General features: G+C 37.2%; 2 protein-coding genes across 4 annotated transcripts in view; both read left to right on the forward strand.

Annotated features, from left to right (window-relative positions):
* The first annotated feature begins 5,931 nt into the window (after positions 1 to 5,931).
* On the forward strand, positions 5,932 to 8,639 carry LOC121313886 (pro-neuropeptide Y-like). The gene is made up of 4 exons (XM_041246670.1): positions 5,932 to 6,026; positions 6,332 to 6,519; positions 7,795 to 7,875; positions 8,344 to 8,639. Exons 1-4 carry the CDS (start codon positions 6,021 to 6,023, stop codon positions 8,366 to 8,368), a joined length of 300 nt encoding a protein of 99 aa, XP_041102604.1. The 5' UTR covers positions 5,932 to 6,020; the 3' UTR covers positions 8,369 to 8,639.
* Positions 8,640 to 18,525: 9,886 nt separating this feature from the next.
* Positions 18,526 to 27,019, forward strand: part of LOC121315090 (MAGUK p55 subfamily member 6-like) — a 37,227-nt gene continuing 28,733 nt past the window's right edge. Inside the window, exon 1 of one of the 3 annotated variants that reach the window (XM_041249001.1) lies at positions 18,526 to 18,623. The gene's annotated coding sequence lies outside the window, so the exon portion shown is untranslated. The remainder of the gene's footprint in view (positions 18,624 to 27,019) is intronic. The other 2 variants (XM_041248999.1, XM_041249000.1) reach the window with 2 other exon arrangements.

Genomic DNA, 27,019 nt, shown 5'->3' on the forward strand with positions numbered 1-27,019 from the left:
CTCCTCCCTTGCCCCTCAGTGGTGCAACGACCTACCCACGGATATCAGGACTGCTCTGTCCCTGATCACCTTCCAGCACCTCCTCAAGACACATCTGTTCAGAGAGCATCTGTAAACCTCAACTCTCGACTATACTGGACTATATAGCACCCAATTGTACCAGTACTGGCATCAGCTTGTAGTCTTGCTGAACTGCTGCATACCTTGTCATATTCTACTACTGTCCCTAATTATAACTATTCACTGTATCTTGTACTTGATTCTACTATTAAATATCCATATTCACGTTTTTGGCAACTGCTCTTATTTGAAATCGTTCTTATCCATTTATCATAGTTGCTACGTCCTCTTACTGGACTTTACTCGTTTAAGCAAATAGTTTTACTAGAAGTTAACTGCTCTTAGTCAAACTCGCTCTTAAATGTAATTATCTACTGTATTCTTTAATGTACTCTTGTTTGAATTTGATCTTATTTTCTACTGATTTTATTGTACTTTATAACGGCTCTTAACTGTAATGTGATTTTCTGTGCTGATATTTTGTAAGGTGATAAAGGTGTCTGCTAATAAATAAATAAATAAATAAACAGGCTATTTGCAGTCTTCCCATACTTGAAGGTATTATACTAATATCTCTCAATTGCCAATGCAACTTTTCCTTCCAAGTAGTGGGTCTGTTTGATGGACTGAGGTTATGAAAAGTAAGTCTATATTTTTAGAAAGAGCACAAGAATCACTCTGAGGCTAGTTGTTAGAATTATATCAATAACATTCAGTAAGAAAATTAAAAAAGATAACTAATTATTACAAATAATACTGAAAAATATAAAGGTAGCCCATTTGCATCATAATTTTAAAGGGGTGTTTTTTCTCATCTAGGTATTCTTAATATTTTATTTCTAGCAATACCCATTTAATATTAATATATGTTTGTTTCTGTTATCATTATCTGTGATACTTATGCTCAATTAATCCTGTGGAACACTGATATGTGTTTACACATAACATCAACAATATTAAATTCAAAAGCCACTTTTATGTCAGAGACGCCTCAAAGTGCTGTACATATTTAACACAAAACTGCTGTTGAACATAGAAAACAGGCCTACACAGCTCCAAAGACTGAATAACACAAAGTGTTAGTAACATGCCACGGCTGTTAAATCACAATCACAGCTATGGTGAAAAAGTTCATTACCATGACATATATACCAATGATATATGTACAGAACAGAACAGATTAACAAATGGCAATGCAAGGCTTATAATGGTGTGCTGTCTTCATGAGTATGTTGGTAAATAGCTTCAGAGTGGATAAAGAATTGACAGCCAGTGCTGAAATGGATTATTAGAGTATTTTGCTGGGGAAGAACCACATCTCATGAAAAAAAGCTTTCAATTAAATTCTATTTTTTTAAAGAGACTTTTAAGAGGTCAAGAGGTTTTCAGTGTCCATGTGGAGACACATCTTAGCAGGTCAATTTTGATTTAGCTCTGGAATCAGGTTGCTCAATTCCTGATGCCTCTGAAACTGGGCTATGTTAACTGAAGCACTGCTGATACTTATAATTCTATACCTGCAACTCAGTCACTATATAGGCATACAGACACTATTAAAAAATACAATTTTCTCTAGAATTATTACACTACTAATATTCCTAAATATTTCAGTGTTTACCTGAAAAACAGTAAATGTCAAATTGTAGAATATTTTGTTTTTTTATGTCCACATTTTAAAGACATTCTATATTTCCATCAGTGAATTATCAAACAAAATAAAAACATTAATAAACGTAAAAGTAATACCAGACACGCGAATGCCTGTACAGGACAGAACGATCTTTAACAGAAATATTTACACTCTTGTATACAGCTGGCGTCTTTTTTGTTGAAGACATTTTCAAGAAATCCTGCAGCGTGTTCACTCATTTACCAGAAGCAAACTAAATCGTCTGCCAGGTTCCTAAGTGCAGTGTAACAGGCAGTGCGTCAATAAGGTGCATTATTTCTTTTTAAGTGATACAAAGTATGTATATTTGCACTATTCTTTCAGAAATGGGAATTTTCACGAGGAGCTACATATTACATGGCAATATATAAAATCTGTGATACCCGTGAACAAAACACAGCCTTGGCCACGACATATACATATACATATACACATAAATATTCTTGCTACCTTTTAGGCCTATACATTATTTAATTAGCTTTCTTTATTAATCAGCTACCAGTTGTCTGTTTTGGAAACAGTTTGAACAGTTTGGTTTTCTCAAAGAATTTAAATGTTTTAACCCTAGAAATAACCCACGTGGTCGTCCTTGTTTTATTACAGGAACAGTTAGAGTTTGTTTTACTGCTGGTAGCTGCCCTTTTAAAACATCTATAACCCCCTGAACTACAGTTGATATTGTTGAGAAATACCTGGTTAAGGTTAAAGGGCCCATGAAGAGAACATCTTTTCAATTGGTCATGCCAGTCATTCAGGGCAACTAAAAGGTGTACAAAGAGTTATTTATGTCTTGTTAAAATCCATTGAAAAACACACAGCTGTTATCAGTACAGGATACAGTTTCATTACCATGAGTATCTGATGCTGTTCTGCTATTTATTGCTGTGCAGTATATCAAAGAGATAGTGGCTTTTGTTTCTCATAGAAGTTGGCTTTTTTTTTTAACTGCTGCATCTTCTTTTCTGGTTAGCGTTTTTTTTTCTGTGTGAATCATGTTGGGAAGTTGACAGTACACAGCAAGTGTTCCGTTAAAGGCAATTTAATTTCTTGTTCACAATCAAAGCATTTAAGTGAATGTCAGATCTTGACTGAGATTAAAAAAGAAGCATAATTTCAGGGTGACTGTATGATGTTTAGAATAAAGGCTGTGAATGGGAATTGAAAAATGAAGTGGCATCATTAGAGGTAAGCACTTGATGAAGTTTATAGTAAACAAACATGCAGATGTTAAATTGAATTCAGTAGGTGGAGTAGAGAAAACAAAGCTGTAATTAAAAAAGAAGTAAGAGTAAACAAAGCTGTAATTAAAAAAGAAGTAAGAGTGTTTACCTAAAAAGAACAAGCTTAAGCACTACAATATACTGTAATTCAACAGAAGATAGTGGCACATTGGTCTGAAATTCAGTAAAAGACAAGTTTTATAATCTTAATAGGTTTATAGGTTTTTGTACCTATACTGTATATGTGCAGATGTAAGACACATTTCTTTATCAAATGTATTTTTATCACGTTTCTTATTGTATGCAATATAACACAGTGTATGTGTGAGAGAGGATTTTAGAATGTTATACTATAGCATCACTATTGCTATGATACTACATTTTAATTGCAATAGAAAACAATAGTATAATGTACCTCTATGCCACCTGCTGGAGGCTTAGCGCATCACAGCTCCACTGTGAATCTTTTCTCATCTTGAACTGGGCTGTTTATTCCATTTGTTTCAATAGTGCAGTCAAAACATCCTCAGTTTGGATAAAGTAAGTCAGTAACATTCTCACACCACTCATACACGTATTAAAGCTTGACAGAAGATAGACGTATTTAAAGCTTGACAGAAGACAATTAGACAATGTTCAAATCATCTGCCAGTGAGTATGCTATCTGCCTACAGTATCTTCATTCTCAGTTGATGAGAGAGAAGATATTCCTGGGGTTCTGCATGTTTCCTTTGCTGCTGGCGCAGTGGGGAGCACATCTGCATGGGGTTCGAAGGTCACAGGTGCTTGTTACCTATCCCAGTTCCTAAAACTTCAGCATCCTTTGTGGATCTCTGTGCTGGACTATAGAGCTTACATAAAGGGATCTGTTAAGACGATGAATCTGTCTATTGCAGCGGTTTCTGGAAATGTGCTTTAAAAAGAAATGTCATTGACTTCCACACACAACGATCCTGTAATAAGCATGCCTTTGGATAAAATGCAATGGTCTTTAGAAAATAAATAGACAAAGGTTTAATTTGCTAGTGCATGAAAGTAATTATTGAATTAATTGAGATTATTGAACGTATCTAGCCAAGCACCAAATCCTTTTTACATAATCACCACAGCTTTCATCGCAGCCTTTTAAGTCTGTATTTGAGAGGTAAGGTACGACTATTAACTTTCTATACCAGAGATCCAAAACCGAATTGCTCAACGTATATTTAAATCACAGTGCACGAACTACTACTTAATTTCAGAAATGTATAAACTAAATATATGATCAAGTGAAATAGTTTCTATTTTGGTAAGTTTATAGGAACAGAGAAGAAGCATTTGAATTCATAAGGTAATTATAAACTTACACAAAGCTCCCTTAACACACAGCCAGAACGGGTTTAACATGGGTACGGTGTAATTTGAGCTGTTCTACACTGAACGAATACAAAGAAAAATCCAAATGTATATGTACATAATATATAATTTCTATACACTACATCAATAGTATCATAATGCAGAAGAATGTGTAGATCATTTGTTACCCAGACCCTATTTAAGATCAAACACAACATATTACAGACTTTATATTGCCCCTAAGCATAAGCATAGGCATCTATCTATCTTCTATCTATCTATCTATCTATCTATCTATCTATATATATATATATATATATATATATATATATATATATATATATATATATAAGAGATCTGATATATATATATATAGATTTGTAAGGTGGCAGAGGGGAGGGTCAGATGCCTCCTTGCCTAAAAACGTGTGAAAATGTACGTTTTGTTTCATTTAATTGCTTTTGTTTAATTTGCTTATTTAATTGTGTTCATTGTTTTATTGTTAATTATCCCCTGCACCTGGCTATCATTGTAAATTTGAGCCAGGTGCAGGGTATTTAAGGAAAGCAGACAGTTTGCTGTTGCTGCTATGGAGTAAAGAGCCTGGCTGAAAGTCGTTAAGGTCTGTTAGAAACATACGTTTGGTTTCATAAATCAAGTGTTTTGCTTTGGTGTTATGTCAGGTAAACAGCTTAGCTGTCCTGCCTGTTAGGCAGGGACCTGCATACATTTAGTAGTGCTCAATGAGAAGTGTCTGTTTTCATTTGTTTGATTTATTTTGAATAAGTGCGCGAAAGCGCTTTAAAAATCAAAATTTTATTTCTGGGTCACGTTCTTGGAGACACGAACCCGAATAACGGCCAATCTGGTGTGTGTGTGTGTGTATATGTGTGTGTATATATATGTGTGTATATATATGTATGTGTGTATATATATATATATATATTATACATTTGTTTTACCCAGGAAATTAGTGAATAAATAACGCGCGCGCACACACTTTTGGTAATATACTTTGAATTTTATTCAATAGCAGCCGCTTCCAATGCCTGCTTCGTGTTGTAAATGTCTAGCTGGCTGGAATTCATCTTGTGTGCATTGATAAGTCTGCTGTGATTCACCTGTCATAGCTGCATACTACTGTCGCTTCAATTCTCATTTACTGGTTGTCGCAAGTGTTCATATTTGACATTGTTACACGGGCAGCTAGGATACCTGTGCTACACTTAAGATTTCAATTGCTATCTCCCCTCCTCAGCAACGCAGTTCAACTGATTGGACTCGGAAACCTAATTAATGTAACTCTCGGCTACAATAGCATTGGTATAGAGCACATTCTGCACAGTGAACATTTAAATGTGTAGAATTCACTATAATTGAGTTTTTTAACCATGTGTGAGGTATTGTAGATAGCTGAAACAATTGTTTTGGGCACATACTAAATATAGTAGTCATTCTGGAGGGAAGTAGTCACTTGTATCTAACCTCTATCGTTTTAATAGGTGACAACTCATTCTCTGACGTATATTTTCCTTATGCTGGAATGTGATAAGAGAATTGTGCTCAATGAAGCGTGATTGGGACAGAGTGTCGTCGTCCCCCCCCCCCCCCCCCCCTCCTTCTACCAAGAGACTTGTATATAAAAACCAAAGAATGGCAGAACGGTCAGAGAACAAAGTACCTTATATCGGTACCCTAATACCGCGCAGGAAAGGCCACCGTCTCTATCAACATAAATGAATGTGAGTACACCGGTTTATCATATCACCCTCTACTTAACTCATTTGTTTTAGGCTTGTTTCTATTAAATTCTCGTTTTGGAATAGAATCGACTCGCATTGTCGCATGTGAATTCTACAGTAGTGTATACTATGTTTCAATGGCACGAGACAACGTGTGTGTGTACATATGTAACAGTAAAATGTCTTGCTTTCAGTTGGTGCCAGTTATTTTGGAAATCAAAATGGTATTAAACTTCAGGAGCATCACTTATCTGTGTTAGCCTCCCCTTTCTGTTAATTGTTTTTTGCGCTCTAACCTCCTAAAGATGCGTGCTAACCTGGGGCTGTGGCTGGCTGCAGTGTCTTTCGCCTTCTGCACTTTGATCTGTGTTGGAACCCTTGCGGATGCGTACCCGTCGAAACCCGACAATCCGGGAGAAGACGCGCCCGCCGAAGACTTGGCCAAATATTACTCGGCTCTGAGGCACTACATCAATCTTATCACGCGGCAGAGGTAAGGCGCTGATCGGGAATATCCGACCGCATTTGAATTTACTTCAGATTGTATAAAAGTAAAGACAAATATACACGACTCAAGTTACTAATTAAAATTAAATGGGCTTTAAAAAAATAATCATTAACAAAACATTAATTAAAACAGTACTTGGAAGTTTTGCGAAAATGACCCAGTAAATCTATTGCTTATCTAAAATATGCGCTGTACATATGTTCACCATAAATTAATCTTTAGTAATACAACATGCATTTCAGATGAAAAACAAAACAATTTGTGCAATGCAATTTACCAAATAGCCTCAACGCTACAGTATACAGTACCTCTTAAGCACCCTTAAACTACACAACTGCAGATTGAAATGAGTACCTTTCTATTTTGTAACCTCTAAATCACAGGAAACTTGTATCTAATAATAAATATGTAATGTTCTTAATATGTACATTTTACAATGCACATCGGGCACTGTTTTTAAATGCCAGCTGTTACCTTATTGCCTCAGTTAGTGCATAGGCTTTAAGTCGCTATCTGAAATCTAAATGAGTTTTTTTCTGAACTGTTTCTTATTTGAAGACTATTGGCTTTTGAAATTAGAATTTCAAAAGCTTCTGGAACTCCTGTGTGGAACCACTTTATTTGGTTGTATTTAAGTGTATTCAATTGAGATTCTAAAGAACTGCTCTTATTCATTCAGAATTAGGTTTTCAACATGTGATAATCCTGCATTGTAATGGTAGTGTGAATAATGCATTGGATCTTGTCACGGTTTACCACACCATTCTATTAAACAGGCAAGTTTTAACCTGTAAATGAGTTATTTTGCTTGCTGTAAGATCAATCCATTCCATATGGGGAAATGGTTACCTGGATGAGCTAAACCAGACTAACCTGATGGACTGGATTGAATGCACCTGATCATTTTAGCACCACAAATGCTTTTTCCACAATTGAAATATAATTGTGCTATCCAGTAATTAAACTGGATGTCAGCTGATTTGCCAAGGCCATTTTACTGTGTAGAATATAAATGAGACTATAGTGGATGTTTAGTTGTCAGTCGGTTCCTCTTTTGCTGACAAAGGGGCAATGAAAAGCATATCAAAAGCCTGCACTTGTACATTTCTCTCATTCCTAAGTGATACAATTGAAAGGCATAACATCACTACTCGCAAATAAAGTTTCCCCACTATGCTCTTCTTGTGAATTCTGATCGGCTGTTGAAATACTTGGGTGTTTGTCTGTAGCATTGCTAGCAGATTCATTATCTTTCTCCAGGTATGGGAAGAGGTCCAGTCCGGAGACTCTATTTTCCGACCTTCTGTGGAGGGAAAGTACAGAAAGAATACCAAGACCAAGGTAAACAAGAGAAACCTGGAGAAATGCATAGCAGTATTCCAGCTGGGTTACCCCTTGCATGAGAACAAATAAGTCAATGTTCATCAAAATGGGCATCTTACTTTGACACGCATTGAGTTGAGGTCTCTTCAGCTGATAATGGCAAATGTAAATACTGCCACAACTTCAATATTAAATTAGGACCTGTCATTTTAATTTAAGACCAAATTACACTCGACATACACCTTGGTAAGGTTGTACTCCTATAAAAAGCTCAGCTTTTGCTAAAAGCACAGTATAGCCTTGGTAAAGATTGTACTCAAACTCGGAGGTTTAAGAAATGATCTTAAATGCACACAATTAAATAGCAGATAGTGTTTTCTATAACATTTAATTGTGATAAAGCATGTTGCTGAATTAACTACACTGCTATGTGACTTCTGTGTTATGTAGTTGGATATTTAGTGTTGCCTCAATTGTGTTTTACAGATATGAAGACCCTTCTATGTGGTGATGAAACCGTGCTCTTCGTTGTCTACGTTATCACTTTACATTTCACGCTAGAACACTGACAACCAAATGCAGCCAGACTTCCAAAGAGAAACCCTGCATGCAGCCGCCATGGAGAACTCTGTAGAAAAACATCCTGCACCATATTGTGTGTGTTTATACATTATTTGTGCATTCCAGTTAAGTGATGTAAAATATTTGTATAGTGATTGGTTTTTGTGCTATTAAAATTAAATTACAAAAATTGCACATGCAATATTGTATTTGTCATTAATAAATCATAACCTAACTTTACAACAGAATGGTATTGCATTGCCTTTAATTTATGTAGCAGAGCCAAGCTAGTAAAGCCAGTGAGGAGCCCAGCACAGCCCCGTTGCTGCTATTGGTCCTGAAGGTGCATACCTGCCATCAAAACATTGTGCAACTTTAGTTTTTAATGCAGACTCTTATTGTCTAGTATATTTAACCGAAGTCAGATGTGCCAGTCATCAGTTAAAGGGATGTGGTGGTTTTACAGCATACTGGTCTTGTTAGAGGTCATTTAACAGTGCCTTGATAGGTCTGGCACTGCTGATGGTGGCCCTAAAATGAAATTCGGGGATTGCCTTGTATTACTGTCAATAGTAAATCAAGAGATGGCTGTTTTACTGTAAATTGTGCAATTTAAAATATTGGCTACAATACAGTATTTAATCAAATACAACCCCTCTTCCCAGTATACTGTACACCACAAAATGTACAGAAACCAGGACACTGTTGGAAGTTAAGTGGAGACAGGAAAGAGGACAGTTCTTCCACAGAGTGCTGAGGAGATGGAATGAGTTACCTCATCATACTGTTGAGGCAAAATCACTCTGGATCCTTCAAAACCTAGCTAATGAGAATGTTTAGCTGACAGCTGCTTATGGCAAACTAGTGTTTGTCTTAACTACATTATAAACAAAGAAAAGCTAATAAAGTGCCTTACCCCATTTCAATGATATAATTGACTTGGAGATCACAATTGCTTGCTGAACATGTTTCAGCTGACCTTTCTGATTAGTTCAGAAAAAAATATTTTAACTAACTTAATTTAATAAACAAAACAATGAATAACCTCTTTGTGTTCATGAGTTTTTAAATTATACAAATACTGGACACTGCTTCCCATATGGCAAGCTGAATTATCATTTAGAGATCTCAAATTCGTTTAGATATCTCTAAATATTTAAAGATATCAAAAATGCATTTACAGATATCTTAAACTGATTTACAGATATCTCTAATGAAGCTTTAAATGAGATATCTAAAATGCATTTTGAGATATCTTTAAATCATTTAAAGACATTTAAATGTTCAATGAAATTCAATTTAAAATATCTTAAAATGACTGTGTTCATTTAGAGATATCTCTAAATAATTTAAGATATCTAACTGAACAGGAAGTTTTTTCAAGATATCTTCAAATGATTTAGAGAGATCTTTAAATCAACAGGAAGTATTGTAGAGATATCTTCAAATGATTTAGAGATATTTTAAAACCCTAATTTTAAGATATCTTTAAATGATAGTTTGGCGTACCATGCTTGCAAAATCCACATGGTTTTCATATCATTTAAATATATCTGTAATTCAATTTGAGATATCTCAAAAGGATAATTTGGCTTGCCACACTACCCATGGTGTTTTATAGATGTCAGCTGTTCTGTTATTACTCAGTAACGGAATGGTAAATAAAGCACGCCTGACGGATGACACTGATTACTGAAGATATACTACATCCATTCACTGAATACACCTCCTACCCGTGGTCCTGAATCTATTTACACTGAATTACCAAACACACCCACTCATTTCTGCCCCATTCCCTCTCTGTTTCAGACGTGCTTTGTGTGCATTCCTTTAATTAATAAAGTTTTAAATCTATTTAATCTAAAGCAAAATGAATATTCACAGGTGCATTCTGTTCTTATGGAAATAAGTTATATTTAATGTGTTAATGATAATTATGTAATGGACAAAAAAAAATGCATTAAAGTCTTTGAACAGAGAAAATGTATTCCAGGAAGAAGTCATTTCGAAGCAGTCCCCTGGCAGGAGAGGAACAGGTAAATAGCAAGGTCATTGTCAGTGTTTCGGTTCATGCACTTTCCAGGGTTCTTAGAGTTGGGTCTAAAACTACCGGAATGCATTCAAATAGGAGAAAATCATCCAATAATCATCTCTATAATAATTGCTGCTAAAAAAAAAAAAAATTGTCAAGTTAAAAACTATTGAGCCTGATTGACGTCAGTCTGGTAACAACAGCGGGTGGCAATTTTATCCTAGCTATGTTTTTTTTGTTTGTTTTTTTTCTCAATCCCAGATGGCAGCTTCTCTGTGAGTCTCTTTACTGTATTTTGTTTTTCAAACAGGTGGTTTAGTTTAGTCCGAATTTCATATTTGAAAGCGGAGGTATTTACATTACGTTTAAAACTGGTCATTTCATATGAAGGTCTATAGACTACATGAAAAAAATATAGAACAAATCATGTTGTTCATGTTTCTAAAACTACTGTAGGTCCGCATCTTTTTGAGTTGAAAATGGCTGAAATAGTTCTATTGAGGTATGGGTTTGAAAAGACACTTCATAATCCATGAAACTAAAAAACTGCAAGGACAAAAGAAAACAGGTCAAAAAGGAGAATGGATAACATGGTACATTGTACTGATTACACAAGCTTCATGCTCAGGTTAGGACTAAAATCTGTAGTTATTAACTGGACCCTTAATGAACATGTGTAATCATCTGGGGACAATAAAGTACAACATACATGGGTGTTTATGACTGGAACCACTGTTATCCTTCACTATAGGAACCCTGCAAGGCAATCACAATACAGGGGCACTTGTTTTGTGGCTAGCAGGCAGCGGGACAGACTGTATTCCAATGGTGTAGTCAGTGATTGGGGAAGTCAGTGTATGATTCTTCTGCTTATAGAACTCTTTGTCTGACAATATTATCAGTAGTGTCAATGAACTTCATTCTTGGTTGTTTGGTGTTTTCTAGACATGCTAACAATGCAACCATTCTTCACTGGGCATAGCTGTGACATTTGTAAAACCCTCCTAGCTGCTCAAAAGTAGTTTCATTTGAATCTTTTTTTTTTTTTACCAAGAAAACATTTGGCAATAAAAACAGTACATATGTTTATTGCTGTTTTTCTTTCTGCCATTCAAACTATGACTTCAAAGTTCTAAAAAAAAAAATAATAATAATAATAACATTTTGGTTGTTTTCGAACCTTTCAATAAAAACTTGAGAATGCTGTTGGAAAATACTTGAATACGGTAATATGTCATGCAGTATTTTTTTAATGGATCAACAAGTCCTCTAGTGGCATATTTGAGTATAGGCCTAAAACCTATACTGTTAGTGCATGTCTGTTCCTAAAAACAAAACAGCACACACCAACTGAATAAAGCTTCTTCCAGAATACCAATACTGTGACCCCTAAGCAAAGACAGAAATTCACTAAAGAGACAGACACTTGTTGGCCTCTTTATTTGGATATTTACCTTATATCGGGTTGGGCCCTGATCACAGCCTTCACCAGACGTGTTATAGACTCCAAAAGGTGCTGGAAGGTGTCTTCCGGGATGGTAATACATTCAGTCATTTATTTCCAGCAAACAGTGCAGAGAGTAATGCTATTCTGTATACAGTGCAGAGAGTAATGCTGTTCTGTATACAGTGCAGAGAGTAATGCTGTTCTGTATACAGTGCAGAGAGTAATGCTGTTCTGTATACGGTGCAGAGAGTAATGCTGTTCTGTATACGGTGCAGAATGTAATGCTGTTCTGTATACGGTGCAGAGAGTAATGCTGTTCTGTATATCGTGCACAGAGTAATGCTATTCTGTATATGGTGCAGAGAGTAATGCTGTTCTGTACACAGTGCAGAGAGTAATGCTGTTCTGTATATGGTGCAGAGTAATGCTGTTCTGTTTACGGTGCAGCGAGTAATTCTGTTCTGTATATGGAGCAGAGAGTAATGCTGTTCTGTATACGGTGCAGAGAGTAATGCTGTTCTGTATACGGTGCAGAGAGTAATGCTGTTCTGTATATCGTGCAGAGTAATGCTATTCTGTATACGGTGCAGAGAGTAATGCTGTTCTGTATACGGTGCAGAGAGTAATGCTGTTCTGTATATGGTGCAGAGAGTAATGCTGTTCTGTATACGGTGCAGAGAGTAATGCTGTTCTGTATACGGTGCAGAGAGTAATGCTGTTCTGTATATCGTGCAGAGAGTAATGCTATTCTGTATATGGTGCAGAGAGTAATGCTGTTCTGTACACAGTGCAGAGAGTAATGCTGTTCTGTATATGGTGCAGAGTAATGCTGTTCTGTTTACAGTGCAGAGAGTAATGCTGTTCTGTATACAGTGCAGAGAGTAATGCTGTTCTGTATACAGTGCAGAGAGTAATGCTGTTCTGTATATCGTGCACAGAGTAATGCCATTCTGTATATGGTGCAGAGAGTAATGCTGTTCTGTTTACAGTGCAGCGAGTAATTCTGTTCTGTATACGGTGCAGAGAGTAATGATGTTCTGTATATAGTGCTGAGAGTAATGTTGTTCTGTATGCAGTGCAGAGAGTAATGCTGTTTTGTATACAGTGCAGAGAGTAATGCTGTTCTGTATACAGTGCAGAGAGTAATGCTGTTCTGTATATGGAGCAGAGAGTAATGCTGTTCTGTATACAGTGCAGAGAGTAATGCTGTTTTGTATACAGTGCAGAGAGTAATGCTGTTCTGTATACAGTGCAGAGAGTAATGCTGTTCTGTATATGGAGCAGAGAGTAATGCTGTTCTGTATACAGTGCAGAGAGTAATGCTGTTCTGTATATAGTGCTGAGAGTAATGCTGTTCTGTATACAGTGCAGAAAGTAATGCTGTTCTGTATATAGTGCACAGAGTAATGCTGTTCTGTATATGGAGCAGAGAGTAATGCTGTTCTGTATATGGAGCAGAGAGTAAAGCTGTTCTGTATATGTCGTTCAAGTTCATCCCAAGCATGCTCTGTTGGGTTGAGATCCAGGCCTGGTGGACAGCTGCATTCCTGTCTGGAATTAGCCATTGCCATCAGGGTTCAAGTGAAGCATTGAAAGGCGGACTTGATCTGCAACAATGCCTCGGTAAACTATGGCATTCGTTCCAGAGTAATCAGGAGACCACACAGTATACCAGCAGAACACTCCCATACCAGGGTGAAGCCAGACCCAGGCAGGTAGACAGCCCTTATAAAGCGGGCCCTATGATTTAAGGTTTGGAGGATTTGGAGGACAAGAAAGATTTTAACAGCAATATTGGTTGAAGCCAGGAGTCCTGGTGCTCACTGAATAGCTTCTCACATGATGTACTGCAGCTGACAATTTGACCAGTTAAATTTACATAATGGCTCTGTATTTGTAGACTAAGGCACACATGCTTAGGCTACTGACAGTAGGGCTGTTTTGAACTAATACACGAGTCTGTAAACACATTTAAGAAAAGTAAGATTGCTCAGCGCTACCATCTACTGGTTTTATTTATGCTTAGTTTTAACGTATGCTAGCTGCTCAGTGCTGCCGCCTAGTGGAGTGAACGGGTAACTGAACTAGCAAAGAATAAACAGGTGCTCAATTGATTTAATGTATTAAAGACTCTGAATTTAGAAACAAACAGTGTAGCTCTTGATATAGTACTCCACCCATAAGCCATGCATCCTGAGATGACAAAGGGAAAATAATGTGTTTTCCACCCAGGCTGGACATTTTACTAAGCAGAATTATGCCATGAGGATTTGTTTTGTTTGTTTGTATTAAACCACGCTGGCAAATAAATAGTTTTGTGTGCAGTTTGGCAATGGGATGATTTCACAAGTAATCCTGTCCTAATGTAGCTCAGCAAAATGATCTAGTAAGGTGTACAATATGTTTTGCTTTTTCCTTCACAAGGTGCTAGATTAATGGGGACAGTAACGCTGTTATTCCAGTGGTGGAACACAATGCATTTTGATGTTGACGGATGAAGAGAAGGACAGACAGATAGGAAAAATCTGACCTCTGAAACTCAGGTCAAAGGAATTGTATTTTACTACCGGTATACCCACTGTATCTTTCTTTCTATCTATATCGCTCTGGAGTAAAATAATCTGTTTTGGGTTAATAACAACCTGACACACTGAACCTAAATCAACCTTTAATAGCCTGCTTGTAGATCCTAGTGGATTCTTCAGCGAATGTGTAACCTGTGATCACTGTACTCTTAAACATACCCTTCTATGCTGTAGCTGTGAGCATTGATTGTGAGTGGTTTTTATAACATCATTTGAATGTCATATGACAGTGCGACCTTTCAACTCAGCTGATCAAGTCAACCCCTTAGTTAAAGTAAAGATAAGGACATTGCTCACTGAGGACATTTTAAAGTAACAATAATTGTAATTGTCCTTCATTGGATGATGCAGTTACTGAATTTTATTTTAATTTTATGACATACTGACTGATAAAATGAAAGGCTTTTGCTAAACATGTCCATAATCCAGTAGGATTATTCTTACATGCCATATTGCATGTTTTTGGAATAATTTACATTCAAAGAACTTAACTTTGGTATGATTTTAAAAGCTTTTAAAAAACATACATCATGACAATACATATTTTAGTGTTTGACAACATGTCGTGTTAATGAAAGGTGATAAACGGACTGCCTCTGTGGCTAAGCTTTCTACTTAGGAGAGAGGTTAAATGATTCCCCAGTGATCTTTAATCTGGGTTTAGCGCTAAATTTATTGTGTGCAGCGCTTTTTGCTTCTATTGACACTAATGCAATGACCATAATGGGTTGGCCAGGTTATTACAGTATGTATTCTGTTTAAACAGCAGGCCACTGTATTTATTTATCAGGTTTCTTATTACTGAAAGCTGTGTCTGGTATACACTGCTGTGCAGAAGTCTTAGACATGTTGCACCTTTCTACTCTTATACGTTATGAGCATCAACAATTTACTCAAAGTGCCAACTAGTGTTTTCTACTATTATAATGACCTTGACTTGCATAAAGAACGAAAACAAACATTGAATGAAACAGCTTGCATTACATAATTTTCAAGGTGTGGTATCTGAAGCATAATCAACAAGTACAGAGAAACATCATCTGTAATTGACAAACCTTGGAGTGGAACACCCAAAAAGCTGTCTAACAAGGATGAGTAATACTTGAAAAGACTTTTTTGCACAGCAGTGTATATACATTTAGTTGAAGAATCTGCACAAAGTTGAAAAAATAAAACATATGTATTCATACCATATGCAAAATGTATGCCAAAATATGGCACCCATTGACTGAAGGCTGAGGTTATGGATAGGATTAAGGGTCAGGGCTAAGGTTAGGGTTGGGTTTAAGGGTTAGTAGGCCATTCTAAATGATAAGCCCATGCTGATCGGGTCGTGATTTTGCTTGGACTCCAAACATTTATTATTCTAATGTTTGCTATTGTTATGCAAAAAGGAAAACAATTATCGTATGGATTCTGAATCCTATAATATATATATATGTACGTATTAGCTTGGGATTGTTGTATGGCCAGTGTCATTGCTTAAATTTTACATCAAGGTTTAAATTAGATGAGGAATGTTTGTTTCCTGTTCTGGGCTACAATGATGTGATTTATATGACTGCTAGTAAGGAATCGCTGAAGAAAGCTGATACTGTGTTCAGCAGGATTTGTAGATTTGTTCTTCAGTGCACTCCTTTAGAACATCACTGTACTTTGTATTCCAGGTTAAACTTGTTGTCACCTGATAATAGAAGGAACTTTCAATGGAATTGGATTCTTTTTAAAGGGGCGCGTAACAAACTGCCTGTTTACTTGAGCAATCTATTCCAGTTTACTCCAGTAATTACAGCTTACGAAATGTTTGCGGTACCAAATATTTTAAAATACTGCTGGTAAAAAGTGCTACTGGAAGAAAGTCTTTTGCTTTTGTGCAGTTTCAGATTGAAATGCATTGCCGATGGAACTTAGACCACAGACTTCCCATCTTCAATTTAAAAATGTGTTGTTCCACTATCTGAAGAAGCCCTGTGTATGGATATGATGTTATGTAGTGTTTTAAATGTGTATTCTGTGTGTTTTAAGTGATTGTAACGTGCTGCTGTTGGACGCCGTTGTAAACGAGCTAATTATAGCCTATATGGCCATTTTCCAATTTAAAAAAAAATGATATTTGATATTTTGAAAAGACACAGGGTGACCAGATGTCCCGGATTGACCGGGATCAGCCCCTTTTCCCAACAAATGTCCAGATGGCTCAACATGTTCCCCCAAACCTTAATAAAGTCCTGGTTTGCAATGGAGCTAGATACCATTCCATGCATTAATTACGTAAACAATATCCAATCACATAAAAATACGGGTATTAATATTTTTCATATATGTTACTATACTAAATTAAAAGAACGCAAAATTCTAGAAATGAATGGTAAACTCACAATAAATATGCTTACACCATCTAGGTAAACATGGCCAGGAACTGGAAAGGGGCGGTGAAGTTGTTGTGCAGCAGTCAGGGGGTTGTTGTGTTTTTTTTTTTTTTTTTGTTTTGTTTGTTTATTTTTTGGTAAATTTAATGTGAAAACAATAATAGATAAAAGGACTATATTCAGATAAGGGGTATTCTTTAAACACTTGTATAGTCTGACAACTGTCTTTAATTTGTGAGTCCCATTTCTGAGCTTTGGAAATCTGGTCACGGTATAAATCCATAATGGCTTAATATACCAGCTTCTCCTAGTCTTGAGAAGATATTCACTTATCAAGTCGTGTGGGGGCATAGTTCAATTGGGCTTCCTACACCTGTTTTGTCAGGTGTGATCGGTTTTGTGCTGATATACACCATAGCGTAGGGCTCCATGTTCACCAGTTTGGAGTGTTCCGGTTTTTAAAACTTTGATTCAATACCGTTTACCTGTCCAGTTCGTTCCCTGGTTTATTTTCTTTAAACACAACTACCCAGAATGCTTTGTGATTTGAGTTAACAGGCCGGTTAACATGCAACCACATGGCCACTGCTAACCGTTTGTGTTCAGAACAAATTAAACATTTAAAGTATCTCGTTTTTTAAGCCACTGTAAGCACCATATGTCTGTAAGGTTTAAAAATTCAACACAACAGTTGTTTATAGCTATTTGTTTTGGCAATTTTGGTCAACTGTTTTACTGTTGACGTTTTTCCCACTTACCGTTTGATGTGAAAATACTGAGACGAGTCTTACAAGCTGAAGCTGCCCAACTCCGCCTCAACTGAGCATGACAACAGCGTCACCAAACATACTGCCATATGATTTCGCCAATAGGCACATTTTCATCTAGACTTCCTGGCGCGAATGTGCAAAATTTCAAAATTTGTATTCATTCTCCATAAAAAAAAGAGAGCTCTCGGTAATTTCTAATAGAGTTCGATATAATATATATATAATATATATATATATATATATATATATATATATATATATATATATATATAAAATTTTCTCTAGCGCTCTCTCTCTCTCTCTCTCTATATATATATATATATGTATGTATGTATATAGCGCCCCCACTGTCTACATTCTCACTGAAAACTAGCGGTCTGAAATGCAAAGCACATACAAAAATAAACTGGATGATCTCCACATTCTCACTGAAAACTACGGTCTGAAATGCAAAGCACATACAAAAATGGAAAAACAACAACACACACACACACACACACACACACACACACACACACATTGTGTCGATTGCAGCGTACTTCACTTCATTTCATTTCAACAATTTTCAGAGGTCGTTTCAGAGAATAATGGCGATCTCTTTGTTTTAAAATGTACCGTATGAGCACAGGATGAGCTCTTATATTTCATAGTGCTACATTAGTCCTGCTGAACAGGATCATCACACGTCCGATTTGGCACGCTGCAATCGACCCATACAAAAATAACTACACAAATAAATTAAAATTAAACAGCCTTTAGTACTACTAAAGATTTTGAACTAAATGGCGCCTATTTGTGCGGTTTTACGGTAGGACATCTCGGAGTGGGGGTCTGGGGGCTGCAGGATTTGATCGCTGTGAAATTGTCGTACGTCACTAGAAGGCGTGGAGACTCAGAGGTTTGATTGACAGGAATCGCGGGGAAGAGAAACTGCGTGTCCACACAGCTGTGGGGGTTTTGAATTTCTAACTGGGGCTCAATACAACTACTAGAAGGCATTCGGTACGTAAATGACTTGATATTTTAATCTTTGTATTTAATGTAATTCAATGAGCAGCTTTTCTGTCAAGAGACACTGTTTCTATTAAGTTTAAAGTATTCTCCGGTGTCTCTAATCGTAGTGTAAGCACTGTGCTGTGCTGGCCTCGTTTGGACAGTCTGTAGCCAGAAAGAATATTCCATGCATAATCCAAGGCAATGGCCTTGAGCATGTTAAGCGCCCATAGGGAGCATGCTATTTAATGCCAGAATACCTTATTGATTAAGTGGAGAAGCCATTCACTGTGACTTTTAACAGAATGGCAAATATAAAATACATAGCCTCCTGTTTATTTACAAAAAGAAAAAAGTCCAGGACATGGTGTAGTTAATCGCGTAGATAAGGAGAATGTGTTTTAAATATATAATGTGCCCGTGTTATCTCAGAATGTGACTCTTTTGACCTAGCGTGTCGTGGTAGAGGGATGGGGACTTGTTAGTTTTACTAATTAATCTGTAGTGTACATGATCATGAACTCCCCGACTCTATCGTCGTAGTGCTGTGGGCGGTGGATCAACAGTTTGCACAAACAGCATTGTTTTCGGGCACGCTGTGTCGCAAAATCCTTATTGGGGTTTCTTAGATAAATAAATTAACTGTGAAGTCACGATGCGTGGAACAGCGTCTGCTACTCGAAGTGAACTGACACGTTAAGCGGTAAGAATTGCTTACACTTTCTAAAATAACGTGTATTGCTTATTCAATGTATTGGTATATTCTCTGGGTGTATTGTAATGGCGGTGTTGTGTTTAAGCGTTATTTTTTTGTATTATTTAAACGTGGTGTCTGTTTTCGTGACTTGTGTGACCGGCGCGGTGGGAACGTGGCTGCCATGTGTGTGGTTAACCAACACAAAAGGTACAGGAACTACGGAACAGAGACAATGTGTCCACATGTTCCTTTACGGCACCGCGCTAGCAGGAGCTGTGTTTTGCTGTAAAGAGAGATAAACACAAAGTCTAATATGTTTGTCAGGGAAGTGCGCCTAGCATTTCCGTCACAACACCACGGGCTGGATTATTGTACCTAGCTCGTCTCCTTACTGTAGTACACTACGTTCATTTACAATGGAGGCGGGTTTTAGTAAAAACATGTAAAGCTATTGTTAATATTGTAGTATTTAATATAATTGTTTTGTAATTTAAAGCAAACAAACACAAAGCCAGCAAAATCTATTTTTGCTGTGTGCAACTATTTAAAACAAAAATATTTCCTAAAATACAAAACCTGCGATATATGTAATTTTTTTTTTGCCTATCTCTGTTGCCTATGGTCCTCGGATTGCACAATAGCAAGGACTTTAAATAAAAATGCAGAGTGCGACTGGAGAACATAAAGCTGTCATAGTACTCTAAAATAAATCGATTTTCTTGTGCTTTATGTGAAACAAACTGTTGCGATGCCAGTTAAGTGTAATGTAACATACATCGGCTACTAGGAACTAGATCAGTTTACACGGGTCGAATGGCCTCCTCTTGTTCGTAAATGTTCTTATTTTCTTACACAGACACAGTTATAGTTTAAAAAATAAATGCAAAATCAAATTCCAAATCCTATTATGCTTTGATAACAGGACACAGTAGTATACAGACTTTACAAAGGGTCCCATCCATTTTCAAATTAAAATCCAAGACCTAAAAAAAAAACCCACTGTAAAACAACAAGGTAATAACAAACAAATAAATAACAAAAAACAATGTGTTACTTGGTTTCTTGCAATGCACTACTACTTCAAAATATGTTTTTGTTAAACTGGGAGGAGTTCTAGAATGAGCTTAAATCCCCACAGCAGCCAAAACGTTCGTAACCCTGGAAGTAAACGCTTCATGGTCTTTTAAAGATCTGCAATTGCAATACCTGCTTTTCTCAGTCTTGAGTTTAAAAAGACATGTCACTAATAAACTGCCTGACTGTCTATCTGCTTTAAGCATCCTAAAAGATCCATGTGAAACAAAGACAGTCTTTTGGTTTGGGTCACATGCATTTCAGTCTACAAAGTTCTTCCTTGGCATAGTTTTTTTTTTTTTTTTTTTTTTTTTTTTAATATGTTTACCCTACATAGTTCTTCTGTTTTAAACCTTTTTGTTTTTGGAACGTCAGTTTTGGATTTAATAGTACTGTACAGAGAATAGGCCTATCTATGTGGTTGTTTAGAAGTGTAATCCATTACGCAATGCAAAGTACACGTTGTAAGTCGAAACGTTGTAAGTCGAAGCACATTTTCCCATAGGAACAATGTTATTAATTGGGGTTATGTTCCTTCAGTGTGTGTATGCGGTGCTCCTAGCTGGAACTACGATCGCCTGAAGTTAAGCCCCTCATCATGTGACAGAGTTCACAGCTTAGGTTTCGTTTTCCGTCAGTTGCTCTTATCAGACATTAAGGGCAAATAAATTCTGGAAAAAAAAGTTACGTGCATGTGGCAAAGTGCCCCTCCCCTGGGCTATTTATCTGTGTTGTATATTGCGTGTAGTGTGTTAATGTTGGTGTATTGTAGTTGGTACACGGGATATAATATGGGTTATGAACACGAGTAATTTAAAATATAAATTTTGTATTTAGGCACAGGGAATTGTACTTTATTAATTCACGTGCAGTTGTACCGAGACTCCAATTGAGCGATTGATTGGGAATCGCGTCTCGGTACAGCTGCGTAAAAGCTGCATGTTTTCACTCACTCGGGGTTGTGTGTTGGGGAGTGGAGAATGGGAGAGAGAGAAGAGGTAATTTAAAATAAAAACAACGATTGCTATGAGTGCCTGGAGGGCCAGCACTCTACTTGTGTGTTTAGTGTTCGTCCACTTCTTGTTTAGTGTTGTCAGTTTTGTTTACCTTTTTTATTGCCGCAAGTGCCGCGTCCTGTTTTGGTGTTGTGTTTTCTGTTCAAACTTTTTATTTCTGTTTAAATAAACGCACAGCAGTGCATTCATCATATCATCAGTCATCTCTATTACTTCCTTGTTTTGACATCACCACTCTACTGTCATTGTGACATGTATAAAAACAATGCAAGACTAAGTCAGGGCGACCACGACAGTCCCAGCAGTTCGGACACCGAGCATGTGCACATGACGCATGGCTCGTGTCTCGCCGTGTGATAAATGCCATATCGATATCGTAAAGTCGAAGCAGGGTAGTAATGCAAAAGAGTCGTAAGTGCCGGGCGTTGTAAATCGAAGCGTTGTAAGTCGAGGATCGCCTGTACTTCTATTCTGTACATACTAATGGTAATCAACTTTTACATTGTACTGGTGGTTCTAAATATCAAGTGTGGCAGGAGATGTAGCCTATGTTACTGACATCCAAGTACTTTAAAAAATGAATTTATGAATAGCTATTGTATTGCAGGTTTCTATGAAGCTACAGTACGCAATCTTGTGGTGCGATTGGGGAAAGCTCACTAGATGAGCTCATGCTGTATTTTTGCAGTGTTAAGAGGGACTTGGTGTTTCTAAGACTGATGTGCTTGAGGGACCCGGATTAGTAAGTCATGTACAGAATTGCTTAATGATCGTTTTCAAAATGATGATCAGTACAAAGTCTCAGAAAACACCTGTGGCTTAAGTCTCTACCAATGAGCCACTGGAATTAATTGTAGTCTCCACAAGCAGTTACCTAGCAACAGTAATTATCTTTAGGACTAATTCAATTACAGTTATTTAATTAAAATGTACTGCAGCACTGATGTTTGAGAATTTTTGTTAACAGCTGGGGTAGTCTGTTAGTTTTACTAATTGCAAAACCAGTTAATTATTTTTTTCTACAGCATTCACAAATGACCTTTGCATTTTCATCTTAATTTGATTGGCCTGTTTTAATTAAAACATTTGTAGTTCACATTTCATTTGTTTACCCATTCCAGCTTCTGTTGTCTTTGGGAATATTTGATCTATGGCTGCCAACTGGGACACAGTATCTTTAACTAACGTGCGTCTCATTGCTGGCTGTGTTTGTACCCTGGCTTTTCCTAGCATATGTAAGCCTTGTGATACATATACACACACACTGTACACCCTCGCTATAATGGACCTGTTAGGGTCCAAGCCTTTTGTTTGTTATATCACAGGGTTTGTTATAGTGAAAGGTCAAAATAAACTCTTGGAGTAAGTTAATGAGTTTGTAAATACAAGTAGAATTATAAGTTCCTGTTCCTTTCATGTATGCAGTATTCAGCCTTTGCTTTATCCTATTAGTTAAAGAATTAAAAAGCAGTATAAAAAGCAAAAATCCCAAATCGAATCTAAACTTTTATTCAGCCTACATCGACAACCTATATTCACGCCAAAGATATGCCTGCATTACTGCTTTTTTCAAACCAACAATATAGTTCCCAGCTTTGTTGCAACATAAAGTGATTTTTTGTTTTGGAGGTATAGTTACACCGCGCTCGCTTTTTATTAAGACAAAAGAGTTGACTTCACTGCGGATGTGGCATCCTGTGTGTACAGACTGCAATGCCACAGTGTGTGTTTATAATCTTGTTTTAATTTATTTGTATTTGGGGTCCAGGGGCCAGGTTCATTATAATAAAGTGCGCTATATTGAGGGTGCACTGTAACTTGTTTTTTTTAATTATACTTCTATATTGGAAACCCTTTTGTTTCATGGTTACTGGCTTGTTCCTTGCCTTCCATGCATTGAATCTTTCTTTCACTGCAGATCTGTCTCTGGAACTCCTTTGCGTTGGTGGAATCCTTGTCTTGTTGACCTACAGTTACATAGCCTACTGTGCCTTGACAAGAGTTGTTTACTGTATGCATCATTTCAGTGTATGTATTCCACAAAGTATTCTGAGAATTCAGGCTAATACATTTTTAAATTGTGTTTCCTCTCGTTGCTTATATTGCAGCACACCACACCACTCAATTAGCCCCTCTGTGTATTCAACAACTTAAGAGTACATTGCTGGACTTTTTGTAAAGCTGCTGTGTACCACATGGCTAAATGGTGCATTGTGGCATTTATTTCATTATGGTTTTATATTGCGACAATTGCATTTTTCTTTCTGTCCTAGATTCTTGTTGCCCATCTTGTGCTTCAGTCTGTCAAACTGCTGTGTTTTGGAGTTTTTCCACAACCAGTACTGCAAAGTGGCCAGCTGGATATTTGATCGCCCTGTGTACTAAATGAACAGAATTCATGAAACCGCCAGCACAGATCCGATTTAACCGTGATTTGGTTTTAATTGATTGGGGCGTCCAGAGGAAGCTCATAAAAACTTTACCATTGCTGGTAATTGCAGGGCTTCAAGTGCACAGGGATATCAAAATAATTCCAGTAAACTGTATGCATGCCTTCTGTTCTTGTTTTACTATGGAAGATGCAGTTTGTTAAATGCACATATTGTAATGTTTTTTTTTTCACTCTTTTTCCAAAGCTGCACTTCCAGTTGAAGGAACACAGCTTGCTTGGTTCTAGGAGTTGAGAGTTCTTGAAAGAAACAATTCAGAAAATTTCATTTTTTTTCCCCCCCAGAATAAAAAATGAAAATAGTCCAAATGTTCTCTCCTGTATTCTTCTAGAATGTGCTTACCTTCAAGTACCAATTGTTGCTTTTCCTATGCGTGACATGTTTTCAGTATCGAGTTCCTTCGTGATGTAACCACAAAGTGTACAATGGAAGTATCTGCAAGGAGCAGTCAATACATATTCTTCGTTAATAGCTTCAGAACAATTACCATTCAAAAATGTAATAATGTGTGTAAGGTTCACAGGACAGTGTGGGAGCTACAGTATGACATAATGGCAGTGATGTCCGAATTGTAATAAACACAATAAAACAGGCACAAAACAAATAATGTATTTGGGCAACAGTTTCACAGTATGTTTACCAGTAGGACAATCCCCATTAGTGAGAGAACAATTGTTTGCCGCCTTGCATGTTCTGTAAGTATGAATGACTAATCAGGTCTGTGCAAAAAAATAGAGAATGGAATTTCAGAATTGGAATGTCGTTAGTGTCAGTAACGCTCCATCGCATTTCTCTGTCTGGAATGCTCATCTCACCAGGGTTCTCCCCAGGAATTGGCAGAGCATTATAGCCGTGAGCACTTTTTTAATGGAAAAAATGTAATTGCCTTAAGACCGTAAACATGTAATAAGACAAATCATTTGAATAATGTTTTTTTTTTCAAATACATTTATTGATTGAACACATTTATTGTCACTGTTTTTGCTTAGAAAATAATCGGTTAATTTTTTAGCAGTCATTTTAACGTTTGCACCTCTCAAGTGCTTAAAACGGAAATCCCACCCCTTCAACTCTCTGATTGGTTAAATGTAGTGTCAAGCCGTAACACACCTGGCGTGGTTGCATCATTTTTTACATTGTTTTCACCCATGGTACTTTCTACATTCACGGTGTACTGTGCATTAGTTTACTGTACTCTACGTTGTATACAAATATAGATATGGTTCAGTACAACACAGTGCTATTTCCTATTGTTTAAAATAATAATAAACTAAATAGTGCTAATTACTGAAACTAACAACAATAAACTGCATCTGAAGTCATGGAATTCCCGAATCTCAAATGCAGCTGTATGTAGCGCTCTGATCCTCAGACGTTACCGATGCTATTGATATTTATTATTCGCCGAATGCAGCGATGGTTTGCTCAGTCATTTCTCTGTCTTGGGAGACTTACTATAGAGCAGTGTTTTCCAGCCCTGTTCCTGACGGCACACCGTGTCTGCTTGTTTTCCTTCCAACGCAGGGCTCAATTGCTTAATTGAACCCTTCATTGAACTAATTAAGTGATTAACTGGGCATTTTCCTGTTATTTTCAAGCTCTTCGTTTGTTGATAGGGCTCAATTAAACAACTGAGCGCTGCGTTGGAACGGAAACCAGCAGACACGGTGTGCCGTCAGGAACAGGGCTGGGAAACACTGCTGTAGAGTACAGTACAGCTCTGGTTTGATAGGAAAAATGAAATCTTCTCATACAAATTTCCATTTTTAGTTTTTATTTTCCAAAATGATGGGTACAGTATTATAACGGGTCATACATGCAAAATGGTTGTAACTACTATATCATGCATTTTCTAATTTAATTGTACTCCAACCATTATAGGAGGCTGTGTGGTCCAGTGGTTAAAGAAACAGGTTTGTAACCAGCAGGTACCCGGTTCAAATCCCAGCTCAACCACTGACTCGCTGTGTGACCCTGAGCAAGTCACTTAACCTCCTTGTGCTCTGTCTTTTGTGAGACGTTGTAAGTGACTCTGCAGCTAATGCATAGTTCACACATCCTAGTCTCATATCTTGTAAAGAGCTTTGTGAAGGTGGTCCACTATGAAAGGCGCTATATAAAAATAAAGGTTGTTATTATTATTATTTGCCTAGACATGCATTTAGGTTATGGTGTGTGTATCCTAGTACAGTACTAGATTGCAACAAGGTCCTCGATTGGAGGAGACACATGTTGGAGACCTTGGATTTACACTGTTCCAACAGTGTACTATAAGTGTAGAAGTGTTTACAGAACTCTGAGGCTGCGTTAAAAATAAAAGCCCCATAGAGTATCTACTGTACCCTTCCTTTCACAGTGTGCCATAGTCGATCGTTACTGTCTTTGCTTACATCTGCCCATAGAACTAGCTGGACCTTACTTTTGGTATCATCATCTCCCCTGTTTTTGGTTAAGGCTTGCAAAGCACAGTACCTTAGTATTCTCATTAAAGACATATGTTGCAATAAAGCCGTAAACACTGTTTTAATAATGTGTGGGTTGGTGTCACTTCTACTACCAAACCCTCTATGTTGAATGAGGTGGGAAATGGAGTACAGTAATTCAACCTTTTCACTTCAATAGAACATGAACTGTACAATAGATGCCCTGCATTACTTATTAGCACTGTGAGTGAGGACCAGATGGGCAGATGCAGTTAGCTTCATTTTTCTTTTTAATAGTAAATGTATTCATATTTTTAGTTTTAGATGTTTTAAAAATGTTTATTGTACAAGTCAGCTGAGAGAGTCATTTTCAGGTTCCCTGTAAGTCATTAGTACTGCATGTCCAGCTCTACTGAGCTGCTGAGAAAACAAACCCTGTGAATTCCATACAAATAATGGGAGGCAAATGGGAGGTAATTAGTGGAGGAGGCTAAGGCTGTACAGTATGGTGGATGCTCCCCTTGCAGTTATCTGATACAAAAGCACTTCTTGGTCTAATGTTAATGAGCAGCATTTGTATATTCATCCCTTTTAATCTCGGGTCTCTCTTGCTGAGATCTGCTCTCTGCCTCTTAGCAACAGCTCAGGGGGCAGGGAGGGAGCTGGGTCAGCCATAGGCTGTCACGCCACCAATGACTCACTGCCAATGCCTGCCTCTCATCTGCTGCTGGTTAAGAAGGGTTTG

This window comes from Polyodon spathula, chromosome 4 (genome assembly GCF_017654505.1).
Source record: "Polyodon spathula isolate WHYD16114869_AA chromosome 4, ASM1765450v1, whole genome shotgun sequence".
Classification (NCBI taxonomy): domain Eukaryota; kingdom Metazoa; phylum Chordata; class Actinopteri; order Acipenseriformes; family Polyodontidae; genus Polyodon; species Polyodon spathula.

Excerpts from the sequence above, each read along its gene's own strand:
- LOC121313886 (XM_041246670.1), top strand. Across the intron at positions 6,520-7,794 it reads AATCTTATCACGCGGCAGAG|GTATGGGAAGAGGTCCAGTC; the intron begins GTAAGGCGCTGA and ends ATCTTTCTCCAG. Across the intron at positions 7,876-8,343 it reads GAAAGAATACCAAGACCAAG|ATATGAAGACCCTTCTATGT; the intron begins GTAAACAAGAGA and ends TGTGTTTTACAG.